The sequence below is a fragment of the Bos grunniens genome, chromosome 1, assembly GCF_055505025.1.
Source record: "Bos grunniens cultivar Pamir isolate PY7600 chromosome 1, Bosgru_T2T1.0, whole genome shotgun sequence".
Classification (NCBI taxonomy): Eukaryota; Metazoa; Chordata; class Mammalia; order Artiodactyla; family Bovidae; genus Bos; species Bos grunniens.
Genome location: NC_141165.1, coordinates 71,208,386 through 71,233,614, shown reverse-complemented (window position 1 = coordinate 71,233,614; position 25,229 = coordinate 71,208,386). Strand labels below are relative to the sequence as shown.

Below are 25,229 nucleotides of genomic sequence, written 5' to 3'. Positions count from 1 at the left end.
AGTATTATAAAAGATAAAAAAAAATTTTATACACCCATGTTCATAGCATTATTTACAATAGTCAAGAGGAGGAAGCAACCCAAAGGTCCACTGAATGATGAATGGATAAACAAAATGTGATATATGCATACAATCAGAATTATTCAGCCCTAAAAAGGAAATTCTGATACATGCTACAACATGGACAAACATTGAGAACATTATGCTTAGTGAAATAAGCCAGTCACAAAAAGATAAATACCATATGATTCCACTTACAAAAAGGTTATCTAAAGTAGTCAAATTTGTAAAAAACAAAGTAGAATGGTGATGGCCTGGAACTGGGGGAAAGGGAAACAGGAAGTCGTTTAAATGGACACACAGATTCAAAGATGAAAATGTTCTGAAGATTGATTGATCAACAGTGTGAATATATTGCTCAATACTATGAAATGCACACTTAGAAATGGTCAGGATGGTAAATGTTATGTTTATTCTACTACAATTAAAAAAAAGAAAAAAGAAAAGGGAAAAAAGAAAAAAGGTAGTTCACTTGGTCATGTAATGAAAGGGGGAAGTCTGATCATTCTATTTAATCATGGTCACAGAAAACAGTAATTCTAAAACAATTTTCCAGAACTACTCACACAGGGAGCTCTCCAACTCAAATGATTTCCTATCTCAAAACTTATTCACGTATCACTTGTTTGGAAGTTTGAAATTAGTTAAGGGCACTCATGTACTTGTTATAAAGGTAAACAAACCTCAATTTCCCTAAGACTGTGTGTGGGAGCACACGTATGTATGGGAGGGAGTACGGGCAACAAATCACCTAATGTGGCAGTGAAAAGTAGAAGAAAACAGGAGTACCTCAGGACAGAACAGAGAGAAGCAATGACAGGCTCTTTTTTAAAACTACAACCCATGTGACCTCCTCTCTTCTTACCCAAGAGTTGTTATACTAATGAACTAGTTACTGAGAAAGTGCATTGACTGATAGCTCACAGGACAATAAAAAAAAAACAGAGTAAAGAACTAGCAATAAAGTTCTGCTGGAAATCCCTAGCGAGTTTTTAAGCTCTTTGGCACCATTCAGGTATTTAGCAGCTAAAAGGCTATGTCTGATAAAAGTAATAGAGAAAAGTAACTCTAAGGACACAATAATTTCAGTTATTAGCCACAAAACAGTTCCCAAGTTGCCTTACCTAACAGTCATATAGTTTCAGCCATAGAACTTGAATAATATACTCAGGAAACTAAATGAGAAGCACAAAAAATCTTTTACATGTGAACCCACTTACTTCTAAATGCTTAGTGGCCTCTTCATTTCGGGACATAAGCATCAATTTTGTACGAATACTTCGCAAATGCATGTCACTCAAAATATTTACTCTCTTCACAGTTGCTTCACTGGCAGACTATAAACAAATAAGTTACTCATTCAAAAACTTAAACCCTTTTTTTAATACAAACACAACCTTCCAAATAAAGCCTCCCTTGATTTTCATCTACTGTATTCTCCTCACCTAACATGCACTGCTTCCCACAAGTAATCTTACTTGCTTTCTTAATTTCCATATTACTTAGATCTGCTCTTCAAATTATAATGGGGGGAGGAGGGATATAGAATCCCAGATCCCATATGTTAAGAATTTTATGATGTAAAGAATGCTGTATTCAGATTTTTCCTCCTTTCTCCAGGAAAGATGTACAAATTAACAAATTTATAACTGCAAAATTTTTTTTATTCCACATTGTATTCTAATAAAGTCACCATAAAACAAGTTATCTTTTATCTTTGAAATATTTAACTATAAAATATGTACAATGTACAGTTTAATAAAGTGAAAAGTGTTAGTCACTCAGTCCTGTCTGACTCTTTGCAAACCCCATAGACTGCAGCCTGCCAGGAGCCTCTGTCCGTGGAATTCTCCAGGCAAGAATACTGGAGTGGGTTTCTCCAGGTAAGAATACTGGAGTCGGTTGCCATTCCCTTCACCAGCGGATCTTCCCCACCCAATGCTGGGTCTCCTGCATTGTAGGCAGATTCACAATATTCATGCTATACCTTAAAATATGGAGTTATCTTACCAGTATCATTAGCTGTGTTGTTTCTGGATGGTAAAAAATTCTGCATGCTCCTACGGCTTTCTTAAAATCTTTATGTGCATTTTCATTAGCACACCTAAGGAGAGAGTAATTCACGTGTAAGACCTAAACAACAGGTTAAATTTAGAGGGCAATTATAATGAAAAGTCTTGTATTTCATACTGACACCACCCACTGAAAACTTTTGTCTGTTAAAAACATTTTCTATCAAAGTTTTAATCGGGTGTTTGGGGTAAAAAAAGATTTTTGTAGCACTGAAAAATCCCCTTAATTACAAAGCAATTCAACAGTAAACAAAATTACTCACGCCTCTCTCAAATCCTCAGGAACATCCACTGTGCATTTAAAGAAGGTATTTTTTTTGACAGTTTTATTTTGATTGACAGGCCGAAGTCGTTCAAATGTGACTATTTCATTGTAAGTGGCATCACAAGCAGCATATTCAATGACATAAAACTAAAAGACAACAAAACACTTTAAAAATCCCATCCGAACAAAAATAATGAGCTTTAAATGAAGTTCTAATTACTTTGCTTGGATTAAGCAGTAGACCCTCCCCCTTGTGGCACAAGTACTAAGCACAGCTTAGTTACATCAACCTGATTTGCCTAAACTAGATTAGAGGTTCTTACAAGCAAGAACTCTGGTGGTCCTCACATGCTTGCAAAATACCTCTGGAGAGCAGCTTTGGTGTTTGCAAATCCAGAACACAAACAGAAATTAATGATCTGATGAATTTTTGAAATACATGATTATTTCTGAAACAGGCTTTTTAACAACAAAACTAAGAGTTGGAGTAACAGTTACAGAAACCAGGAGTCAACATATTTCCTTGAAAATTAATCACAAAGCAAGTTTTAACATAACTTACTTCTCCTTTCATCATTCGAACTTTAGCCAACCACCATCCACATGGTTCTTGATCATTTGCTCTTGAATATACCTGACAGGAAAATTAAAAAAAAGTGCCCTTATTCATTTATCCCAAAAGATTAACACTGTAAATAATGACTTTTAATAAGTGCAAAATTATGTTAAATTCAAGAATCAAAAAATGTTACTGTGAAAAAGATGAAACTGCTACGTAAGTAATATGCATAAGGCAGAGGAATCAGAGATCAAATTGCCAATATTCACTGGATCACAGAAGCAGCAAGAGAATTCCAGAAAAACATCTACCTCTGTTTCATTGACTATGCTAAAGCCTTTGACTGTGTGGATCATAACAAATTGTGGAAAACGCTTAAAGAGATGGGAATACCACACAATCTTATCTGTCTCCTGAGAAACCTGTATGTAGGTCAAGAAGCAACAGGTAGAACCTTCTATGGAACTGACTGGTTCAAAATTGGGAAAGGAGTACAACAAGGCTGTTTATTGTCACCCTGTTTGTTTAACTTATATGTAGAGCACATCATGCAAAATGCTGGGCTGGATGAGTTACAAGCTGAAATCAAGATTGCCAGGAGAAATAACAACAACCTCAGATATGCAGATGATATCAATTTAGTGGGAGAAAGCAAAGAGGAACTAAAGAGCCTCTTGATGAGGGTGAAAGAGTAGAGTGAAAAAGGCAGCTTAAAATTCAATATTAAAGAAGCTAAGTCAAGGCATCCAGTCCCATCGCTTCATGGCAAATAGAAGGGAAAAGGTGGAAGCAGTGACAGATTTCCTCTTCTTGAGCTCTAAAATCACTGTAGATGGTGACTGCAACCATGAAATTACAAGACAATTGCGTCTCGGTAGGAAAGCTATGGGAGAAGGCAATGGCAACCCAATCCAGTGTTCTTTCTTGCCTGGAGCATCCCAGGGATGGCGGAGCCTGGTGGCAACCTACTCCTGCCTAGAAAATCCCATGGACACGGGACCCTGGTAGGCTGCAGTCCATGGGATCCCGAAGAGTTGGGACACGACTGAGTGACTTCACTTTCCCTTTTCACTTTCATGCATTGGAGAAGGAAATGGCGACCCACTCCAGTGTTCTTTCTTGCCTGGAGAATCCCAGGGATGGCGCAGCCTGGTGGGCTGCCGTCTATGGGGTTGCACAGAGTCGGACATGACTGAAGCGAATTAGCAGCAGCAACAGGAAAGCTATGACAAATCTAGACAGCATATTAAAAAAGCAGAGACATCACTTTGCTGACAAAGATCTGTTTAGTCAAGGCCATGGTTTTTACAGTCGTCATCTATGAATGTGAGAGCTGGACCAAAGGCTGAGCACTGAAGAACTGATACTTTCGAACTGTGGTGTTGGAGAAGATGTTCTTGAGAGTCCCGTGGACAGCAAAGAGATCAAACTAGTCAATTTTAAAGGAAACCAGACCTGAATACTCATTGGAAAGACTGATGCTCAAGTCCCAATATTTTGGCCACCTGATGCAAAGAGCCAACTTAATGGAAAAGACCCTGATACTGGGAAAAATTGAAGGCAGAAGGAGAAGGCAGCAACAGAGAATGAGATGACTGGCTGGCATCACTGATTCAGTGGACATGAGTTTTAAGCAAACTCTGGGAGATGGTGAGGGACAGGGAAGACTGGCATGCTGCAACCCATGGGGTCACACAACTTGGTGACTGAATAACAACGTATATGCTTCAATTTTACTACTGAAAAATAGAATTGAACCTGTGTGGGCAATTTGGTGCCCTGAAAATTGAACTTCAAATTCAATTTCAAAGTCTAGTCTAGTGAAAGTGTCAGTCACTCAGTTTTGTCCAACTCTTTGTGACACCATGAACTGTAGTCCGACAGGCTCCTCTGTCCACAAATTCTCCAGGCAAAAATACTGGAGTGGGTAGCCATTCCCTTTTCCAGCGGATCTTCTAAACCCAAGGATTATACCCAGGTCTCCTGTATCGCAGACAGATATTTTACCATCTGAGCCACCAGGGAAGCCCCAAATTTATGAGTGTCTAATAAACATAAATGTCTCTGCTTTTGAATATGCTATCTAGGTTGGTCATAACTTTCCTTCCAAGGAGTAAGCGTCTTGTAATTTCATGGCTGCAGCCACCATCTGCAGTGATTTTGGAGCCCCCCAAAATAAAGTCTGACACTGTTTCCACTGTTTCCCTATCTATTTCCCATGAAGTGGTGGGACCGGATGCCATGATCTTCGTTTTCTGAATGTTGAGTTTTAAGCCAACTTTGTCACTCTCTTCTTTCACTTTCATCAAGAGGCTCTTTAGTTCTTCTTCACTTTCTGCCATAAGGGTAGTATCATCTGCATATCTGAGGTTATTGATATTTCTCCTGGCAATCTTGATTCCAGCTTGTGCTTCCTCCTGCCCAACGTTTCTCACGATGTATTAAATAAGGAGGGTGACAATATACAGCCTTGACATACTCCTTTTCCTATTTGGAACCAGTCTGTTGTTCCATGTCCAGTTCTAACTGTTGCTTCCTGACCTGCATACAGATTTCTCAAGAGGCAGGTCAGGTGGTCTGGTTTTTCCATCTCTTTCAGAGTTTTCCACAGTTTATTGTGATCCACACAGTCAAAGGCTTTGGCACAGTCAATAAAGCAGAAATAGATGTTTTTCTGGAACTCTCTTGCTTTTTCCATGATCCAGCAGATGTTGGCAATCTCTAGGTTCATCTAGTCAAGGCTGTGGTTTTTCTTGTGGTCATGTATGGATGTGAGAGTTGGACTGTGAAGAAGGCTGAGTGCCAAAGAATTGATGCTTTTGAACTGTGGTGTTGGAGAAGACTCTTGAGAGTCCCTTGGACTGCAAGGAGATCATTCTGAAGGAGATCAGCCCTGGGATTTCTTTGAAAGGAATGATGCTAAAGCTGAAACTCCAGTACTTTGGCCACCTCATGTGAAGAGTTGACTCATTGGAAAAGATTCTGATGCTGGGAGGGACTGGGGGCAAGAGGAGAAGGGGATGACAGAGGATGAGATTGGCTGGATGGCATCACTGACTCGATGGATGTGAGTCTGGGTGAACTCCGGAGTTGGTGATGGACAGGGAGGCCTGGTGTGCTGCGATTCATGGGGTTGCAAAGAGTCGGACACGACTGAGCGACTGAACTGAACTAATAAACATATATAAGTATTATTATAAAGAAATGTTTCTCACAGACAGTTTCACATAGTGTAAAGCACACGTCTTTAAGCTTATGTCAACATGGTTCATCTTTGAGCATGGCATTCTGATGCTTTACGTATCAGAAGTGAGGATAAGCTAGAACTTTAATAAGATGTATTTTAAATCTGATATCAGTGTTGATAAAATGCTGAAATTAAGAATTGTTTTTAGAAAGTACAGGCTGTATATTGTCAACCTGATTTTTAACTTCTATGCAGAGTACCTCATGAGAAACCCTGGGCTGGAGGAAGTACAAGCTGGAATCAGGATTGCCGGGAAAAATATCAATAACCTCAGATATGCAGATGACACCACCTTAAGGCACAAAGTGAAGAAGAACTAAAAAGCCTCTTGATGAAAGTGAAAGTGGAGAGTGAAAAAGTTGGCTTAAACTCAACATTCAGAAAACTGAGATCATGGCATCCGGTTCCATCACTTCATGGCAAATAGATGGGCTAACAGTGGAAACAGTGAGAGAGTTTATTTTTCTGGGCTCCAAAATCACTGCAGATGTTGATTGTAGCCATGAAATTACAAGACGCTTACTCCTTGGAAGGAAAGTTATGACCAACCTAGACAGAGACATTACTTTGCCACCAAAGGTCCATCTAGTCAAGACTATGGTTTTTTCAGTAGTCATGTATGGATGTGAGAATTGAACTATAAAGAAAGCTGAGTGGCCAAGAATTGATGCTTCTGAACTGTGGTGCTGGAGAAGACTCTTGAGAGTCCCTTGGACTGCAAGGGGATCCAACCAGGCCATCCTAAAGGAGATCAGTCCTGAGTGTTCAATGGAAGGACTGATGGTGAAGCTGAAACTCCAATACTTTGGCCACCTGATGCGGAGAGCTGACTCATTTGAAAAGACCCTGATGCTGGGAAAGATTGAAGGTGGGAGGAGAAGGGGATGAGAGAGGATGAGATGGTGGGATGGCATCACCGACACAATGGACATAGGATTGGGTGGACTCTGGGAGTTGGTGATGGACAGGGAGGCCTGGCATGCTGCGGTTCATGGGGTCACAAAGAGTCGGACACGACTGAGTGACTAAACTGAACTGAAACCCTATTTTTAAATTCCTTCAAGGTATCACATTTAAATCCCTTGCTAAGGAACTTAGATGTACTAAAAGTCTATAATTAGTCATTCAGTTGTGTCTGACTCTTTGTGATCCCATGAACTGTAGCCCATCAGGCTCCTCCCTTCATGGGGATTCTCCAGCCAAGAATACTACAGTGGGTTGCCAAGCCCTCCTCCAGGGGATCTTCCCAACCCAGCTCTCCCACATTGCAGATTCTTTACCATCTGAGCCACCAAGGTCTGCTGCTGCTAAGTCGCTTCAGTCGTGTACGTCTCTGCACGACCCCATAGACAGCAGCCCACCAGGCTCCCCCGTCCCTGGGATTCTCCAGGCAAGAACACTGGTGTGGGTTGCCATTTCCTTCTCCAACCAAGGTCTAGCTAACAACAAAAATATTACGAATGGCATCCCACTCCAGTATTCTTGCCAGGAAAATCCCATGGACATAGGAGCCTGGTAGGCTGCGTTCATGGGGTAGCGAAGAGTGGGACACGACTGAGCGATTTCACTTTCACTTTTCACTTTCATGCATTGGAGAATGAAATGGCAACCCACTCCAGTGTTCTTGCCTGGAGAATCCCAGGGACAGGAGAGCCTGGTGGGCTGCCGTCTATGGGGTCGCACAGAGTCGGACATGACTGAAGTGACTTGGCAGCAGCAGCAGAGTAAGTTATCTTACAAAACCACTTATTCAAAAACAAAACAAAACAAAAAAAACCCTGCTATCTTATATACTCTACAATTATCAAGTGTTTCAAAATATAACAGATTAGAAAAGTTTCCATTGAGGATTAGAGCTGTTTCTTATGACACAGCAGCGTGATATATTTTAAATACATGGAAAACGACGTGCAGAAGGGAAGGCTGGGAAAAGATGACCAAGAAACACCTACAAAATATTGATTAAAGTAAGGCTGCCCCTACACATGTAGGTGGAGATATTTACCCATCAATACATGTTAACAGCCATTTGTGAAATAATGCAAACAATTACTGATAGGCAAACAGTTTTGGAAAAGTCTGAAGCCTGTATCAAGATGATATGAAAGTAACCTTGGAAGTGGTGGAATTACTGGAACTAAAAATAAATAAGCCAAAATTTCATGTTCAACTTTAATGTATACCATGTTTAGAGAAAAGCTATGAGAGGAAAAAAGCGTATTTACCACAAAGCTTCAGTGAACTCAATTTTAGCTTTTACATTTCTTATATATCTGTTTCATGACTATCCTTTCTTACAGATCTTCCAAAAAGATAAGAAACTTCACCTTTCTTTAGAATAGAATAACTCATTGCAGTTACTGTATGTATTCAGGGGAAAAAATGAAAGTCAAAGTGTTAGTTGAGTCGTCTCCAACTCTTTATGACTTCGTGGTCTGTAGCCTGCCAGGCTCCTCTCACGGAATTCTCAAGAAGGCAAGAAAATTTCCTTCTCCAGGGGATCTTCCCAACCCAGGGATTAATCTAGGTCTCCTGCATTGCAGGCAGATTTTTTACCACTAGCGCCACCTGGGAAGTCCCTTCTTACAGATCTTCCAAAAAAATAAGACACTTCACCTTTTTTCAGAATGGAATAAAACTCACCGCAGTTATTATATGTATCCAGTGAACCCTTACATAAATCTAAGCTAGAGTCAGGAACCTTATTTTTCCTATATCCTAAATATTCAATACTTTGCTATCCTGACTAGAAAGGAAATGATGATAAAGAAATGCACAAAATGCAATGGATTAGTCAATCCAATTGGTTATATGAACTGGTGTAATTATAGCACAAAGATGACAATACTAGGGCTTCCCTGGTGGCTCAGCAGTAAAGAATCTGCCTGCCAATGCAGGAGACAAGGGTTTGACCCCTGGTCTGGGAAGATCCCCCACACGCCATGGAGCAACTAAGCCTGTGTGTTTCAACTACTGAGCGCACCTGCTGCAACTGCTGAGGCCTGTGTGCCTGGAGCCTGTGCTCCACGAGAGAAGCCACTGCAATGAGAAGCCCATGCACCACAACTAGAGAGTAGCCCCCTGCTCACGACAACTAGAGAAAAGCCCAAGCAGCAATGGAGACCGAGCACAACCAAAAAATAAGTAAGTAATTTTTAAAAATGACAATACTCAAGTCCAGTGATCCCCAACCTTTTGGGACCAGGGATGGTCTCGTGGAAGACAATTTTTCCACAGACTGGGGATAAGGGGAAAGGTTTTGGATGATTCAAGTGCATTACATTTATTGTGCACTTAATTATTATTACATCAACTCCACCTCAGATTACCAGGCATTAAATCCCAGAGGTTGGGGACCCCCGTGCTCTAGTCAATAAAATTAGAAGCCATTAAAAATTCCAAAATACAACTGACCCTTGAACAACAAAAGGGTTAGGGGCTCATTCATCCTCTATGGGGTTGAAAATCAAGTGTTAACATAGCCAGCCCTCTATATACAGTTCCACATCTGCAAACTCAACCAACCACTGATCATGTAGTACTACCGTATTTTCTATGAAAATATGAAAACAATCTGAGTGGAATTCCCTGATGGTCCAGGAGTTAGGACTTTACACTTTCAGTGTCAAGGACCCAGGGAGTTCAATCTCTGGTCAGGGAACTAAGATCACACAAGATGCTGGAGGTAGGGTGGGCAGGGGTAGAGTGGATGTGTGTAGGGTGTGTGTGTGGGGTGGGGGGAGTGTCTGTAGAATCTGAGTTTAAACAGACTCATGCAGATCAAACCCATGTTGTTTAAGTGTCAACTGCATTCTAACCTAAAAGCATTGATGCATTCTGATAATTCCAGGGTAAGATGAAACAGAAGATAAACTAGAACTTACAGAGACAGACTTTAAATTTGGTATCAGTACTTATTACAAGATGTGTATGTTCTGGGTTTATACATGATAGCTGATAAGCAGTAAATAATACACAGAAAACTTTGCTCATTTTAGGTATGTGTGTGCTAAGACACTTCAGTCACATCTGACTCTGTGACCCTATGGACTGTAGCCTGCCAGGCTCCTCTGTCCAAGGGATTCTCCAGGCAATGTTACTGGAGTGGGTTGCCATGCCCTCCTTCAGAGGATTTTCCTGGCCCAGGGATCGAACCCAAGTCTCTTCTCCTGCATTGGCAGGCTGGTTCTTTACCACTACAGCCACCAGGGAAGACCCACTGTCTTAAACCCTATGTTTAAATGCTTATTAAAATACCTAATAATGGTGATCTTCACCACCCTTTTATTCTTACTTCTGTAAATTTATATGTAAAATGACTTTAAAATACAAAAAATTTTTTTAAATGGTCCATTAGACCCAAATGGTAAATTATGACTATTTCCCCTAGTATGAAAATTAAAAAAACAAAAAGAAAACCTTGAGAACAACAAGTGCCCTTTCCAACTACTACCTTAGAAAGGCAGTTCAGCTAAACAGACTAATGTTTTTTCTCTCTTGTTGGTCTATAGTGGATGGCTGCCTCAAGCTTGAATGCTGAAAAATGGGTCTTAAAAACATCTGTTCTATTTCTATTTTCACCAAAGAATAACTGTCTAGAATGACTTCCTATGTAATTTTACCTACAAAAAAAGAGAATAAATCATTGTGGACTGCCTTGCAGCTTTCTCATTACATTTTATTCATCTCTGTAAACTTCAATAACAACTGTATCCCTGAAAGACAAAGCCACTCTCATAAAGCCAAATGAAACTAAGTTCCTGGGGTCTGAATCAAGGTGCTATGAATTTGCCTCCATTTTAGTACTGTGAGTCAAAGCACATCCTTCACAAAATGAACACTGTACTCAACACAATAAAAACTCATTTTAAAAACTCAGCATTAAAAACGTGTCCTAGTGTACAATGACACCCCACTTCAGTACTTTTGCCTGGAAAATTCCATGGACAGAGGAGCCTGGTAGGCTGCAGTCCATGGGGTCGCTAAGAGTCAGACACGACTGAGCAAATTCACTTTCACTTTTCACTTTCATGCATTGGAGAAGGAAATGGCAACCCACTCCAGTGTTCTTGCCTGGAGAATCCCAGGGATGGGGAGCCTGATGGGCTGCTGTCTGTGGGGTCACACAGAGCCGGACACGACTGAAGCGATTTAGCAGCAGTGTACCATGCCCCAAATGCTGATTACTGGATTTATTTATGACTATGTTGTTGGAGTAAGAGCACCTCATAGAAATTCTCTTACTTCAGATTTCAATTCACTTAAATCTCCAAACTATCTCAAAGAAGCATTTCACACTCTAAGGCAATGGCCCTCATTTCTCTAGTATTTTAAGTTTCTTCAAATCTAAGAAAGAGTGTTAGAAAGCATTAGACTAAGGGGTGCCCATGAGACATCTAAAAACACAACAGTAACCACAGTGAAGAAGGTTATAATATCATGGAATAATAAAATTCCAAAAGTCTATACTATACAGTTCAGTACTCTTTCTACCAGATTAATTGAAGTCAACCCTTGCTGCTGCTGCTAAGTCACTTCAGTCGTGTCCGACTCTGTTCGACACCATGGACTGCAGCCCACCAGGCTTCTCCGTCCATGGGATTCTCCAGGCAAGAACACTGGAGTGGGTTGCCATTTCCTTCTCCAATGCATGAAAGTGAAAAGTGAAAGTGAAGTCGTTCAGTTGTGTCTGACTCTTAGCGACCCCATGGACTGCAGCCTACCAGGCTCCTCCGTCCATGGGATTTCTGGGCAACAGTACTGGAGTGGGGTGCCATTGCCTTCTCTCCAAGTCAACCCTTATTGGCCTCCAAATTCTAGCACATAACCAAATTATGACTTAAATAGCATTCCATTCCGGATCCTAATGTGATCAACTTTTCATTCACGTTAATAATGTTCAACAAGGCCTTTCAAAGTTATAACCAAATAGAAATAATGTGAAAACCTAAATAGAGAATTTTTTACCAGTTTTTATCAAGTTCTAAATGATGTCAAGCATTAATTTGAATACTTAATCATAATGACCTATTTTACAACTACATGAAAAACATTTGTTCACTACTGTTCACATCTATTTCATCTCATTACAATCTATGAATAGAAAATATACATTAGGAAAGCAAGCTTAACATCTAGAAAACACTAAGGTGCTTATTTACTTACACAACAAACAGTATTATCTCATTAGCATTCGTGGCTGATAGTTTAACAAATCATTTCCCCCAAAGAAAAAGATGTAAGTAATAAAGAATATATTCATTCATCCTTTAACATATGAGCATTTCCAACCACAAGGACTAACAATGCTGACTTGGTATTATGAGAAAGACTGATTCTAACTACACACAGCTATAATTTTCAAAGTGGTTCCAAGAACCAAACTGACACATTTTTAAAAGTAAGATGTAGGACTTCTCCTGGTGGTCCAGTGGTTAAGAATCCACCTGCCAATCAAGTGGACAGGTTTGATTCCTAGTCCTGGAAGATTCCACATGCCTTGGGAGCCTGTGTGCCAAAACAACTGAGTCCTGCACTCCACAGCCCTCAGAGTGCAACTACAGAAGCCTGCCTGCCCTAGAGCCGGTGCACCTCAACAAGAGAAACCACTACAATGAGAAGCTCGAACACTGCAACTAGAAAGTAGCCCTTGCTTACTTCAACTAGAGAAAGTCTACGTGCTGCAACGATGACCCAACACAGACAAAAACAAAAAAGAGAAATACATTTTAAAACTTTTAGAAAGGCAAAATGTAAATTATACATGTATATTGTACTTTTTTATATAAGTAAAATATTAACTTAAAAATTACAGTAAAAAAATTGTACAGTAAAGGGACTTCCCTGGAAATCCAGTGGCTTATGTATGATTCAGTGTTTACACTACAGCAGTGTAGGCTGGATCCCTGGTTAGGGATCTAAGACTCCACATGCCACATGGTAAGGTAAGGGAGTATCCTATCAAATTATTCTTATTCCTTTTACCAAATCTTTCAAGGGACTTATCATAAGATTATAACTAAATTATAAAGATGTAGAACCATAATGTCTATCTGCCATAAAAGATGGAAGAAAATGTATATGTCACAAGAATAAAAACCTGTTAATCTGTATTTCAACCAGATTTCACAATTCCAAAAGAAAAAAAAGTTTTAAAATATCAAATATGTTAAACTCAAGAGGAAAAACTTATCTTATAAAATTACAGACTAGCTTGAAATGTCAGGCTTCCTATGTAACATGTTTGCTGCTGCTGCTAAGTAGCTTCAATTATGTCTGACTCTCTGTGACCCCACAGACGGCAGCCCACCAGGCTCCCCCGTCCCTGGGATTCTCCAGGCAAGAATACTGGAGTGGGTTGCCATTTCCTTCTCCAATGCATGAAAGTGAAAAGTGAAAGTGAAGTCACTCAGTCATGTCCGACTCTTAGCGACCCCATGGACTGCAGCCCACAAGACTCCTCCATCCATGGGATTTTCCAGACAAGAGTACTGGAGTGGGGTGCCATCGCCTTCTCCGTAACATGTTTATGTGTCATTAACTTGCTAAATAAGATAATAAAAACAAAGCATCTCACACGTGAACTCACTGGGAAAACATTTTTTCTACTGGCTTTTCAATATGCCAGAATATTATGCCATATATCCAGTTTAAGAGAACCTAAGGAACTCCTCATTTTCCCATCATCTCCAACTTTATCAGCTGAGAATTATTTTTTGGCAATGTTTTTTTTTTTTTGCCACGCCACATGGCTTACGGGGTATCTCAGCTCCCTGATCAAGAATCAAACTCAGGTCCTCAGCAGTGAAAGTGCAGAGTCTTAACCACTGGACCACCAAGGAATTACCAATTTTCTTAGCAATCTTTAGTTAGCAAAATCAACTGTTATGCGAATACCTAATCAAAAAAATTAATTATGAAACTAAAAAGATTTTAAAATATACACCATTACTGTTTAAGAAATCAAATACAAAGCCACTAATTAGGTTTAAAAAAAAAACTTTGAATCTTAAGACTTTTCAAAACCAACTTTCTAGTATAGGCCGTATAGTGTCTTCTTGAAGCCATTCCTGGACATGCTAACTTATGTTTTATAATATCGTGTAAATCTCACAGGCTGGCTGAAAAGGCAAATCTCAAGGAACCAAACACGTTTGTAAAGTGGTAAAATTTTAGAGTAAGCCAGGTGAAATTGTGACTTGACCAATAAGAATGGAAAGTTCAGATGACTGAATTTTTTTAAAACAAAAGTATAGCTGATTTACAATACTGTGTGTCAGATGTACAGCAGTGATTCAGTTTTGTGTATATATATATACACACACACACTTTTTTTTTCAGATTCTTTGTCATCATAGGTTATTACAAAATACTGAATATAGTTTCCTATACTATACAGTAAGTCCTAGTTGTTTATTTTATAGATAGCAGTGTGTATATCGGAGAAGGCAATGGCACCCCACTCCAATACTCTTGCCTTGAAAATTCCATGGATGGAGGGGCCTGGTGGGCTGCAGTCCATGGGGTCACTAAGAGTCGGACACGACTGAGCAACTTCACTTTCACTTTTCACTTTCATGCATTGGAGAAAGAAATGGCAACCCACTCCAGTGTTCTTGCCTGGAGAATCCTAGGGACGGGGGAGCCTGGTGGGCTGCCATCTACGGGGTCGCACAGAGTTGGACACGACTGAAGCGACTCAGCAGCAGCAGCAGCAGTGTGTATATGTTAATCCCAAATTCCTAATTTATCCTGTCCTCCTTCCCAATTGGTAACCCTAAGTTTTGTATGTCTGTGAGTCTGTTTCATAAATAAGTTCATTTATGGCATATTTTAGATTCCACATACAAGTGATACCAAATGTGAATTCCCTGGTGGTCTAGTTTAAGACTCTGCACTTCCAATTCAGATGGCATGGGTTCAATCCCTGGTTGGGAAACTAAGATCCCACATGCTGTGCAGCACAGCCAAAAAATTAAAAGAATTTTTTTAAGTGATATAAAATATTTTTCTTTGGCTTACTTCACTAAGTACTATAACGTCTAAGTTCATCTATGTTGCTGCAAATAGCATTATTTCATTCCTTTTTATAACTAATACCCCGCTGTATGTACATACATACTGAAGTGTGCACAAATACACACGCATATATATAATCCCATTATCTTCTTTATCTACTCACCTATCAATAGACACTTAGGCTGCTTCCACGTCATGGTTATTATAGTGTTGCTATGAACAATGAAGTGCCTATTATCTTCTCAAATTAGTTTTCTCCAAATATAAGTCCAGGAGTGGGACTGCTGTATCATATGGTAGTTCTATTTTCAATTTTTAAAAGAGCCTCCATAGGGGCTGCACCAATGTGAATTCCCACCAACATGCAGTAAGGTCCCCTTTTTTCCATACCCTCTATTTCTTCTTGATGTGTGCTCAGTCATGCTAGACTCTTTGCAATCCCATGGACTACACCGGCCAGGCTCCTCTGTCCGTAGGATTCTCCAGGCAAGAATACTGGAGTGCGTTGCCATTTCCTTCTCCAGGAAATCATCGCAACCCAGGGATCGAACCCAAGGCTCTTATGTCTCCTGAATTGGTAGGCAGGTTAAAACTAGTGCCACCTGGGAAGCCCATACCCTCCTCAGTATTTATCTGTAAACTTTTGATGATGTTCATTCTGACCAGTATGAGGTGATATCTCATTGTAATTGTGATTTGCATTTCTCTAATAATTAGCCACACATGATGGTGTGGGAACTCACCTAGAGCCAAATACCCTGGAACGTGAAGTCAAATGCGCCTTAGGAAGTATTACTATGATCAGTTAGTGGAGATGATGGAATTCCAGCTGAGCTATTTCAAATCTTAAAAGGTTATGCTGTTAAAAGTGATGCACTCAATATGCCAGCAAATTTGGAAAACTCAGCAGTGGCCACAGGACTGGAAGAGGTCACTTTTCATTCCAATCCCAAAGAAAGGAAATGTCAAAGAATGTTCAAACTATTGTACAATTGCGCTCATTTAACATGCTAACAAGGTATTGCTCAATTCCTTCAAGCAAGGCTTCAGAATGACATGAAATGAGAACATCCAGATGTACTGGAGAGCTTTCAGATGGATTTAGACAAGGCAGAGGAACCAGAAATCAAACTGCCAACATCTGCTGAATCATAGAAAAAGCAAGCAAATTCCAGAAAAACGTCTACTTCTGCTTCACTGATTATGCTAAACCCTTTGACTGTGCAGATCACAACAAACTGTGGAGAAGTCTTAAAAGAGACAGGAATACCAGAACACCTTATCTGCCTCCTGACAAACCAGTATGCAGAAGCAACAGTTAGAAGTCGACATGGAACAATGGACTGGTTCAAAATTGGGAAAGGAGTATGTCAAGGCTGTATATATACTGTCACCCTGGTTATTTAAATTCTATGCCGAATAAATCATGTGAAACACCGGGCTACATGAATCACAAGCTAGAATCAAGATTGCCAGGAGAAATATCAACAAGCTCAGATATGAAGATGATACCACCCTAATGGCACAAAGCAAAGAGGAACTAAAGAGCCTCTTGATGAGGGTGAAGGAGGAGAGAGGAAAAGCTGGCCTAAAACTCAACATTCAAAAAACTAAAATCATGAATCCAGTCCCACCACTCCATGGCAAACAGGGACAGGCTTTATTTTCTCGGGCTCCAAAATCACTGTGGATGGCAACTGCAGCCATGAAATTAAAAGACACTTGCTCTTTGGAAGAAATGCTATGACAAACCTACACAGCGTATTAAAAAGCAGAGACATCACTTTGCTGACAAAGGTCCATCTAGTCAAGCTATGGCTTTTCCAGCAGTCATGTATGGATATGAGAGTTGGACCATTAAGAAGGCTGAGTGCCTAAGAAATGATGCTTTTGAATTGTGGTGCTGGAGAATGAGAGGGTAACAGGCAGGAAGGTCAGGGGTCTCCAAACGGAGAAAATAGGCTACAAGTGTCAGACATTTTTTTTATTGGAGAAGGCCATGGCACCCCACTCCAGTACTCTTGCCTGGAAAATCCCATGGATGGAGGAGCCTGATGGGCTGCAGTCCATGGGGTCGCAAAGAGTCGGACACGACTGAGCGACTTCACTTCACTTTCCACTTTCATGCACTGGAGAAGGAAATGGCAACCCACTCCAGTGTTCTTGCCTGGAGAATCCCAGGGACGGGTGAGCCTGGTGGGCTGCCGTGTATGGGGTCACACAGAGTCGGACACGACTGAAGCGACTTAGCAGTAGCAGCAAGCAGCAGGAAGAAACAAACTAGTGTTACATTTTTTTCCCCTTCTCTATACAAATTTAAAAAGAGGTTTCTCTTAAAACTGTGTTGCCATAATGACAATTGGTTCCACCTGAACTTAACTTTTCTCAAACCTTGAGCTAACCAATGCATTTTTCTTATGGAAATATTTCGTCTCAAACTATGTTAATGTACCATGCATTTACCTCAGACTCTGTTTTCAAGTTGGTTCCAAATAAAGGCTCAGAACCATCATGACAAACCAGTATGTTATACTCATACATTGTTCTCCTAATCTATGTTAATAAAACTATGTATTTGTATGGGGATCTGCCTTTCTTCAAGATTCATGTCAACCATTTTATGGCCTGGCATGACAAGATTATCTCAAAATGCATCTTGTGGGTGAGGGGCCTGGTGCCATTCTGAGTTTTAAGACATTTCCTTTCTTTAATTAGCAGACTGCTAATAGCTACATAACATCCAGCTAAAGACTATCAGGGGGGGTACTCTTTCTGCCCCGTTCTGATGTCTCTGTCAGAAGCTTTCTCTCTTTTATACTTCAATAAAACTTTATTACACAAAAGCTCAGAGAGATCAAGCCTCATCTCTGGCCCCGGACTGAATTCTTCTCCTCCAGAGGCCAAGAATCCTGGCGTCCTTCGTGGTTTAGCAATAACCTTTCAAGAAGACTATTGAGAGTCCCTTGCACAGCAACACAATCAAACCAGTCAATCCTAAAGGAAATCAACTCTGAATATTCATTGGAAGGACTGATGCTGAAGCTGAACCTCCTATACTTGGGCCACCTGATGTGAAGGGCTGACTCACTGGGAAAGACCCTTAATGCTTGGAAAGACTGAAGGCAGCAGGAGAAGGAGACAACAGAGGATGAGATGGTGGCATCACTGACTCAATGGACATGAGTTTAAGCAAACTCTGGGAGATGGTGAGGGACAGGGAAGCCTGGTGTGCTGCAGTCCATGGGGTCACAAAGAGTCGGACACAACTTACCAACTGAACCACCAACATCATTCTAATGGCAGAAAGTGAAGAGGAAATAAAGAGCCTCTTGATGAGGTCAAAGAGGAGAGTGAAAAAGCTGGCTTAAAACTCAACATTCAAAAAACTAAGATCATGGCATCTGGTCTCATCGCTTCAATGGCAAATAGATGGGGAAAAAGCACACAGTGCCAGATTGTATTTTCTTAGACTCCAAAATCACTGCAGATGGTGACTGCAGCCATGAACTTAAAAGATGCTTGCTCCTTGAAAAAAATCTATGACAAACCTAGACAGTGTATTAAAAAGCAGAGACATCACTTTGCAGACAAAGGTCAGTATAGTCAAAGCTATGGTTTTTCCAGTAGTTATATACGGATATGCTAGTTGGACCAAAGGCTGAGCACTGAAGAATTGAGTCTTTCAAACTGTGGTGCTGGAGAAGACCCTTGAGTGTCCCTTGCAAAGCAAATAGATCAAGCCCAGTCAATCCTAAAGGAAATGAACCCTGAATATTCATTGGAAGGACTGATGCTGAACTTGAAGCTCTAATACTTTGGCTACCTGATGCAAAGAGCCAACTCACTGGAGAAGATCCTGATGCTGGGAAATACTGAAGGCAAGAGAAGAGGGTGACCGAAGATGAAATGGTTTGATGGCATCACCAACTCAATGGACATGAGTTTGAGCAAACTCTGGAAGATAGTGAAGGGCAGGGAAGCCTGGCGTGCTGCAGTCCACAAGTTCACAAAGAGTCAGACACAACTTAGCAACTGAACAACAACAATAATAATTAGCTGAGGTGAGTATCTCTATGTTGCCCATCGGTATGTCTTTTGGAGAAATGTCTTTTTAGGTCTCTGTCATACAGCTAGATTTTAGATAAATGCCTGAATAGCTAATGAAAAACTCCCTCCTGTATCATTTCTGTTCTAAGTCAATTAATGATGGCCAAATCAAAGTTATCTTTCTGTTCTTCAAAAAGAAATGGTTCCTAGAGCTGTAAAAGTAAGAGTTGGTAATTTGGCACAAAACTGACAACACCCTGCGAATACAGCACGATATATCAGAATAACATATAGGACAAAAACTTAACCTGGTAACCAACTTCCTAACCATCAAGCTATAGGAAACTTGGAAAGGTTAGGAAAGATATTCATAGAATTTCAAAGAGGCCCTCAAGAAACTGTTCTTTGAAACTGATATAAGTGTTTAAAAAGTCAGTTAGTTATATATTTCATGGTTAATGTCAGCTGTTGTTGTTTGGTCACTAAGTCGTGTCTGACTCTTTTGAGACCCCGTGTACTGTGGTCCACCAGAGGGTCCTTTGTCCATAGGACTTCCCAGGCAAGAATACTGGAGTAGGTTGCTGTCTCCTTTTCCAGGGGCTCTGCCCACCCAGGGATCGAACTTATATCTCCTGCATTAGCAGGAAGATTCTTTACCACTGAGACACCAAGGAAGCCCAGTGTCAGCTGTTTTCACTGCTACTATAGTACTGACAACTAGCAGAAAGACAATAGTGGCCAAAAAAAATGATACAAATCAGCTTATTTATAAAACAGAAACGTAGACTTAGAAAAGGAAAATGGGTGGAAGGGGTAGTTACAGAATTTGGGATGGACAGGCATACACGAGTATATTTAAAACAGATAACCAACAAGAACCTACTGTATAGCATAGGGAACTCTGCTTAATGTTATGTGCCAGTCTGGATGGGAGGGGTGTTTGGGGGAGAATGGATACATGTATATGTAAGGCTGAGCTGCTCTTCTGTACACCTGAAACTATCACAAGTGTTAACTGGTTATATTCCAATATAAAATAAAAAGTTAAAAAAAAAACCCTAAATGCTCTTTAAAAAAAGGAAAAAAAAGGGGCCACATCTGTGGAACTACTAAAATGGGTTATCTTGGAGGCCACACTGGGGAAACTGGCAGACCTGAATAAGTGAAGAAATAAGTTCTTAATGGCAAAAGTCACTAAGCACAGACGGCCTGGGAGAAAACACAATATACAACAGATAGCAGCTTACCCATAAAATGTAAACATATTTGACATAAAAAACTACATGGATCAAGAAGTAAAAACAGACAATAAACAGAACAAGCAGCTAATAGTCATAAAACTAAAAAACACTGTGTATCACTAGCATTCAAGGTTCAGAAAATATATAAGACTTCTTCCTTCTACCATGTTTATGAAATCTTACAGATTAGATTAATATTAATCCAGGTCAGTCAATCTATGAGGAGCAAACATCTTGAGCATTAGCAAACTTATGAAGTGGTCATTCAAGAATCATTTCTGGAGGACAAAATGGTACATTTTGGTACTATCAATAACCAAGATTTAATACTATCATAAGAAGATGATTTACATAAGAACACTAAATGTGGATTTGAGGTGGGGGCGGGAGGGGGAAATAAAAGCAAAAAAACTGAGTAATTTCAATGTTTTCTAATTATAATACATCTGTACCACCCAATACCATGGGGTGATGAGGAAAATAAGGTTAAATCTGTATGTGCAGATAGGAAAATGTCTATGATATATTAATTAACTGAATACAAAAATTTATAAATAAGGTATAGTCCCAATTTTTATAACTTAAAAAAAACACATATTCTTTATAAATGCAAGGAAAAAAACTTGAAGAGACTCAACTTTGGTAAATGAGATTTAAGCTGGGATAGGCAGATAAGCACACCAACATGCCTACAATAAGAGGGAAGTTCACTTGTTACCTTAAGGAATTCTGTACCATTTCACTTTTTATATGAAGCTTTGTGACTCTGAATTTAAAAGAGGCGGAGCTTACGTAAAGTTATATGGCTCAAAATATAAAGTACTAATAACCATAGTCCTTAAACATTTCATATCCTAAGGATAAATTCCTAAACTCATGGTGGCAAAAACTAAAAATAAATAAATAAATCCACAGGTGGCAAGATTAATTTTAAACTTTTTCCTTATATGAATTTTCAAAAATTAAAGTTACATCTTAATTCCAGACTACCATTCTCATATTTTTAAGGAACAAATTTTCCGAAGACTGAACCATAAAACAAAGTGAAATAAAACACCCTGTAATCATTAATTTCCAAATCACTTAATAAAGTTTTGTATACAACTGGCTGGGAAGTAGCGGGGCCCAAGCCATAAAAATGGTCCAGCAACTGGACATGATCTTCCAAGACTGGGGAAAGCACACTGTAACAACAATACCCTCAGCATTCCGTCAAGTTTTCCCTTTAACCTGAGCCTTTACACTACCAATAACTGAACAACAATTTTTTTAAATACGAAAAGCACTACTCAACAGAACTGATGGCCACACATGTGGCACCCTGACACAACGAAGTTATAACCTGCTTTGAAAAAAGTGTTAGTCGCTCAATCGTGTCTAACTCCATGGATTGTAGCCCGCCAGGCTCCTTTGTCCATGGGATTTTCCAGGCAAGAATACTAGAGTGGGTTGCCATTTCCTTCTCTAGGGATGCTCCCGACCCAGGGATTGAACCCACGTCTTCCACATTGCAGGAAGTTCTTTACCATCTAAGCCACCGAGGGAAGCCCATAATATACTTTGCTTTTAGCAAAAGCAGAAGAATGCATGCTTAGTCGCTCAGTTGTGTCCAGCTCTTTGCGATCCCATGGGCAGTAATCTGCCAGCTCCTCTGGCCATGGGATTCTCCAGGCAAGAATACTGGAGTGGGTTGAAATTCCCTACTCCAGGGGAGCAGAAGAATTAGATCAAGTAATTAAAATCTAGGCAGAATTTCAGAATGTGAATTAGGGGTTAAAGTCCTACAATCTGACTTTCCAACATAACATCTACAATTAACTCAAAAGAAAATTTACCATTTAAAAAATTATGAAGCATAAAAGTGGCAAGTAACTAAATTAGCTCATATTCAAAGCACTCAGGACAATGTGTGGCACAAAGTACGTACTGTTAAGTGTTTATAAAAACATTTAAACAGCTGTTTCATCACTAAAGATTGACCTGTGTCCCCAGTTCTCCCACCCTAGCCTACATAAACTAGGCACAAATGACATCTGAAAATCTTTCAACACTATCAAGACAACTGTTTATGAGAAATACAGTTAGCATATTTGAGCTCCTTGGAGGTATCAATTTCTTAAAAAATCAAAAATCAAATTTTCTCTCTCCAACAAATTCATACTTCTATTTCACAATTATTTCAAAATTTCTGTTACATAAGAGCAGACATATTAATCAAAAATAAATATGTACTGAAGACATTCAGGAGCTACTAATTGTGACAAAAACAAGATACAAAGAAATACAATTTTTATTTTTTAAAAGAGAGGAAAGGAAGAGCCTGGGAATATGTAAACCATGAAATATAGGATTTTATCTCTAGGAAGTGATTTTTGCTTTTTTCCCTTTTAAATCTTTCTGAATATCATAATATTCAAAAAGGCAGTATGCTTATTATAACATTTCACATTGTTACATATGAACTATATTAATGATCACTATAATAAAGGATAAATACTAACATTTTACAAAAATACTGAGGAAAATACTGAAGACAAAATAATTAGCAAAAAAAAAAAGGAAAATAATGACCAACATCATATAGTTCTTTCTACCAGATTCTGTGGAAAACAACTCAAATGCACTATCATCTTTAATTCTCAAATTATTTTTATTCTAGTGGTTAAAAAAAACAAACTTGACCAGGGCTATAAAGCTAAAAACAGGAGCATTGAGACATTAATCCCAGTTCCGTCTTCCAAAACTCAAGTACTGCTACATTACACAGCCATTACCAATAGGAAGAATAGAGAAAAGGAATTTAGACTTATTCTCTATCAGCTAACAGATTTTCCTACAAGAATATCTATTTGAAACAAAAAAAATAGGTACACAAGAAAATAAACTTATAAATACATACCTCTACTTCATCTCCTTCACTAATTTCTTTTTTTATATCAGGTGGTGGTGGTAATCTAACTTCATTGAATGGAACCTGGCGTTCTGGTTGCCAACTGAAGGATTAGAAAATGAATGAACTTTAATATATACTATTCTAATAATCCTTAATATAGAAGCTATATAGTCTATGCTTAGCACTGTAAATTTTTCAAATCAATCATTTAGCTTCCCTCCCCCCCCCAAAAAAAAACCACCTCAGCAGACTGTTGAGCTAGAACAGATTTTGCATAGCTCTTGATGAAGTTCATAGGTAATTAACGTCATTGATAATAATTACATACTACCTTCCTAATCATTCATCCTAAGGTGACAGCACATACATCATTCTGCAAATGAAAAAGGCTAAGCTCACAGTAATGACTCAGATTTAAAATAATGTCATTCTACACTGCTACACTGTGATCAATTTACTGCAAACATTTTTACAACTAAATGACCTGTCAAAGGAACACAATTCCAAAGATTATAAAATATAAACTGCGTAATTCCTTTTTAGTGTACATGTTCACAGAAATACAGAAAACTAGTCAATATTATTCTGAACAGTAAACTACAAAAAGATTTATTTTTCTTACAATTTCTTTTCTACAATGAACCCATACACTTAAAACTTAGAAAAAATTATTTTTATCTTTGTAGTAAATACAAATGTATTAAAACTACTGCTTTAGCTGTGCTTTTTGTGTGCTATATTTTATAACTAAGTTGATAAAATTAAAATGCTTTCCTATTTTAGGTTCTAATAAATCATTCATATGCCTGGGAGGTACAACAGCACATAATATATTCCTACGACTTCTAAGAGTCGGACATGACTGAGCAACTGAACTGAACTTAACCGATGGGCTTCTATATGCCAACAATGCGCAAAAAAGAGACAAGTAAAAGATATTGGAGTGCTTTCTTTTCATCTTTACTGTCTAAATAACAGGTGCTCAAAGACAGGAATAATCTCAACGCTTGTTTCTACATGAAACAGCTGTTGGGCAGATAGCTCTTCAGGCAGTTCCAGAAACAGCTTAAAAGGGAAAGCTGCCCAATTCTTTTCTGACCTTCAATTATATAGTGCTTCTTTATAATCCTTCCTAACCAAGCTCAGCACACATCTTTGACATTTTTAGCACAACTTTATCTAACCTTTACAATATCTATAAAACTGTTTATTATTCTTTAAGACTAATCAAGCAATTTAAGGCAGCCTAATATATTTATTTTATTAAAAGGGCATTTGGAAGGCCTTATACAGTGTCATTTAAAAATTCTGGGTTTTAAGAAGTATGCATGTTATAATTACATTCATGCCGTCTTTTTTTGCAAAAACTGATTCATGTTCACATGTGATTTGGCAATGAAAGGAGTCTTGGAAAAAAGTGACAAGTGAATGGTGAGCAAAAAACCAGGTGAAGTCATCAAAAACCAAAAATCATTTTAACTCAAAAAGATAATCAAACCAAAGAACCCCCCCACCCAAAAGCACATTCATTTTCTGACTGCAAGAGGAATACCCAAAAGCAGCAGTTTGGTACTACCAATCTTCAAAATTAGGATCTCTATGAATAAAAAATAACTTACTTGTTCTCAAAAACAACTGTGAGGGAGTCTTCATGAACATCTTTGATAAATCCCTGTAAAAAAAATTAAAAGGAAATAAATATTCAATTAAATGTTGCATTAACTCTAAACCACTATATTAGAGATACAAAGACAATATGGAATACTGATAACAACTCAGCTTGGAATAGGCTGATCAGGTTTTGCTTTCCATCTCCATCATTTATGA

At 39.0% G+C, this 25,229-nt stretch overlaps 1 protein-coding gene across 6 annotated transcripts in view; it reads right to left on the bottom strand.

The window, feature by feature from the left end:
* The window catches only part of FXR1 (FMR1 autosomal homolog 1), a 73,183-nt gene that overhangs the window by 25,802 nt on the left and 22,152 nt on the right, over positions 1-25,229 (bottom strand). For all 6 annotated transcript variants that reach the window (XM_086395612.1, XM_086395620.1, XM_086395651.1 and 3 more), the window contains exons 2-7: positions 25,022-25,074; positions 23,409-23,502; positions 2,960-3,031; positions 2,396-2,544; positions 2,071-2,164; positions 1,281-1,397 (exon numbers count right to left, since the gene is read on the bottom strand). In XM_086395612.1, coding sequence (XP_086251738.1) covers positions 1,281-1,397; positions 2,071-2,164; positions 2,396-2,544; positions 2,960-3,031; positions 23,409-23,502; positions 25,022-25,074 — 579 coding nt within the window. The remainder of the gene's footprint in view (positions 1-1,280; positions 1,398-2,070; positions 2,165-2,395; positions 2,545-2,959; positions 3,032-23,408; positions 23,503-25,021; positions 25,075-25,229) is intronic.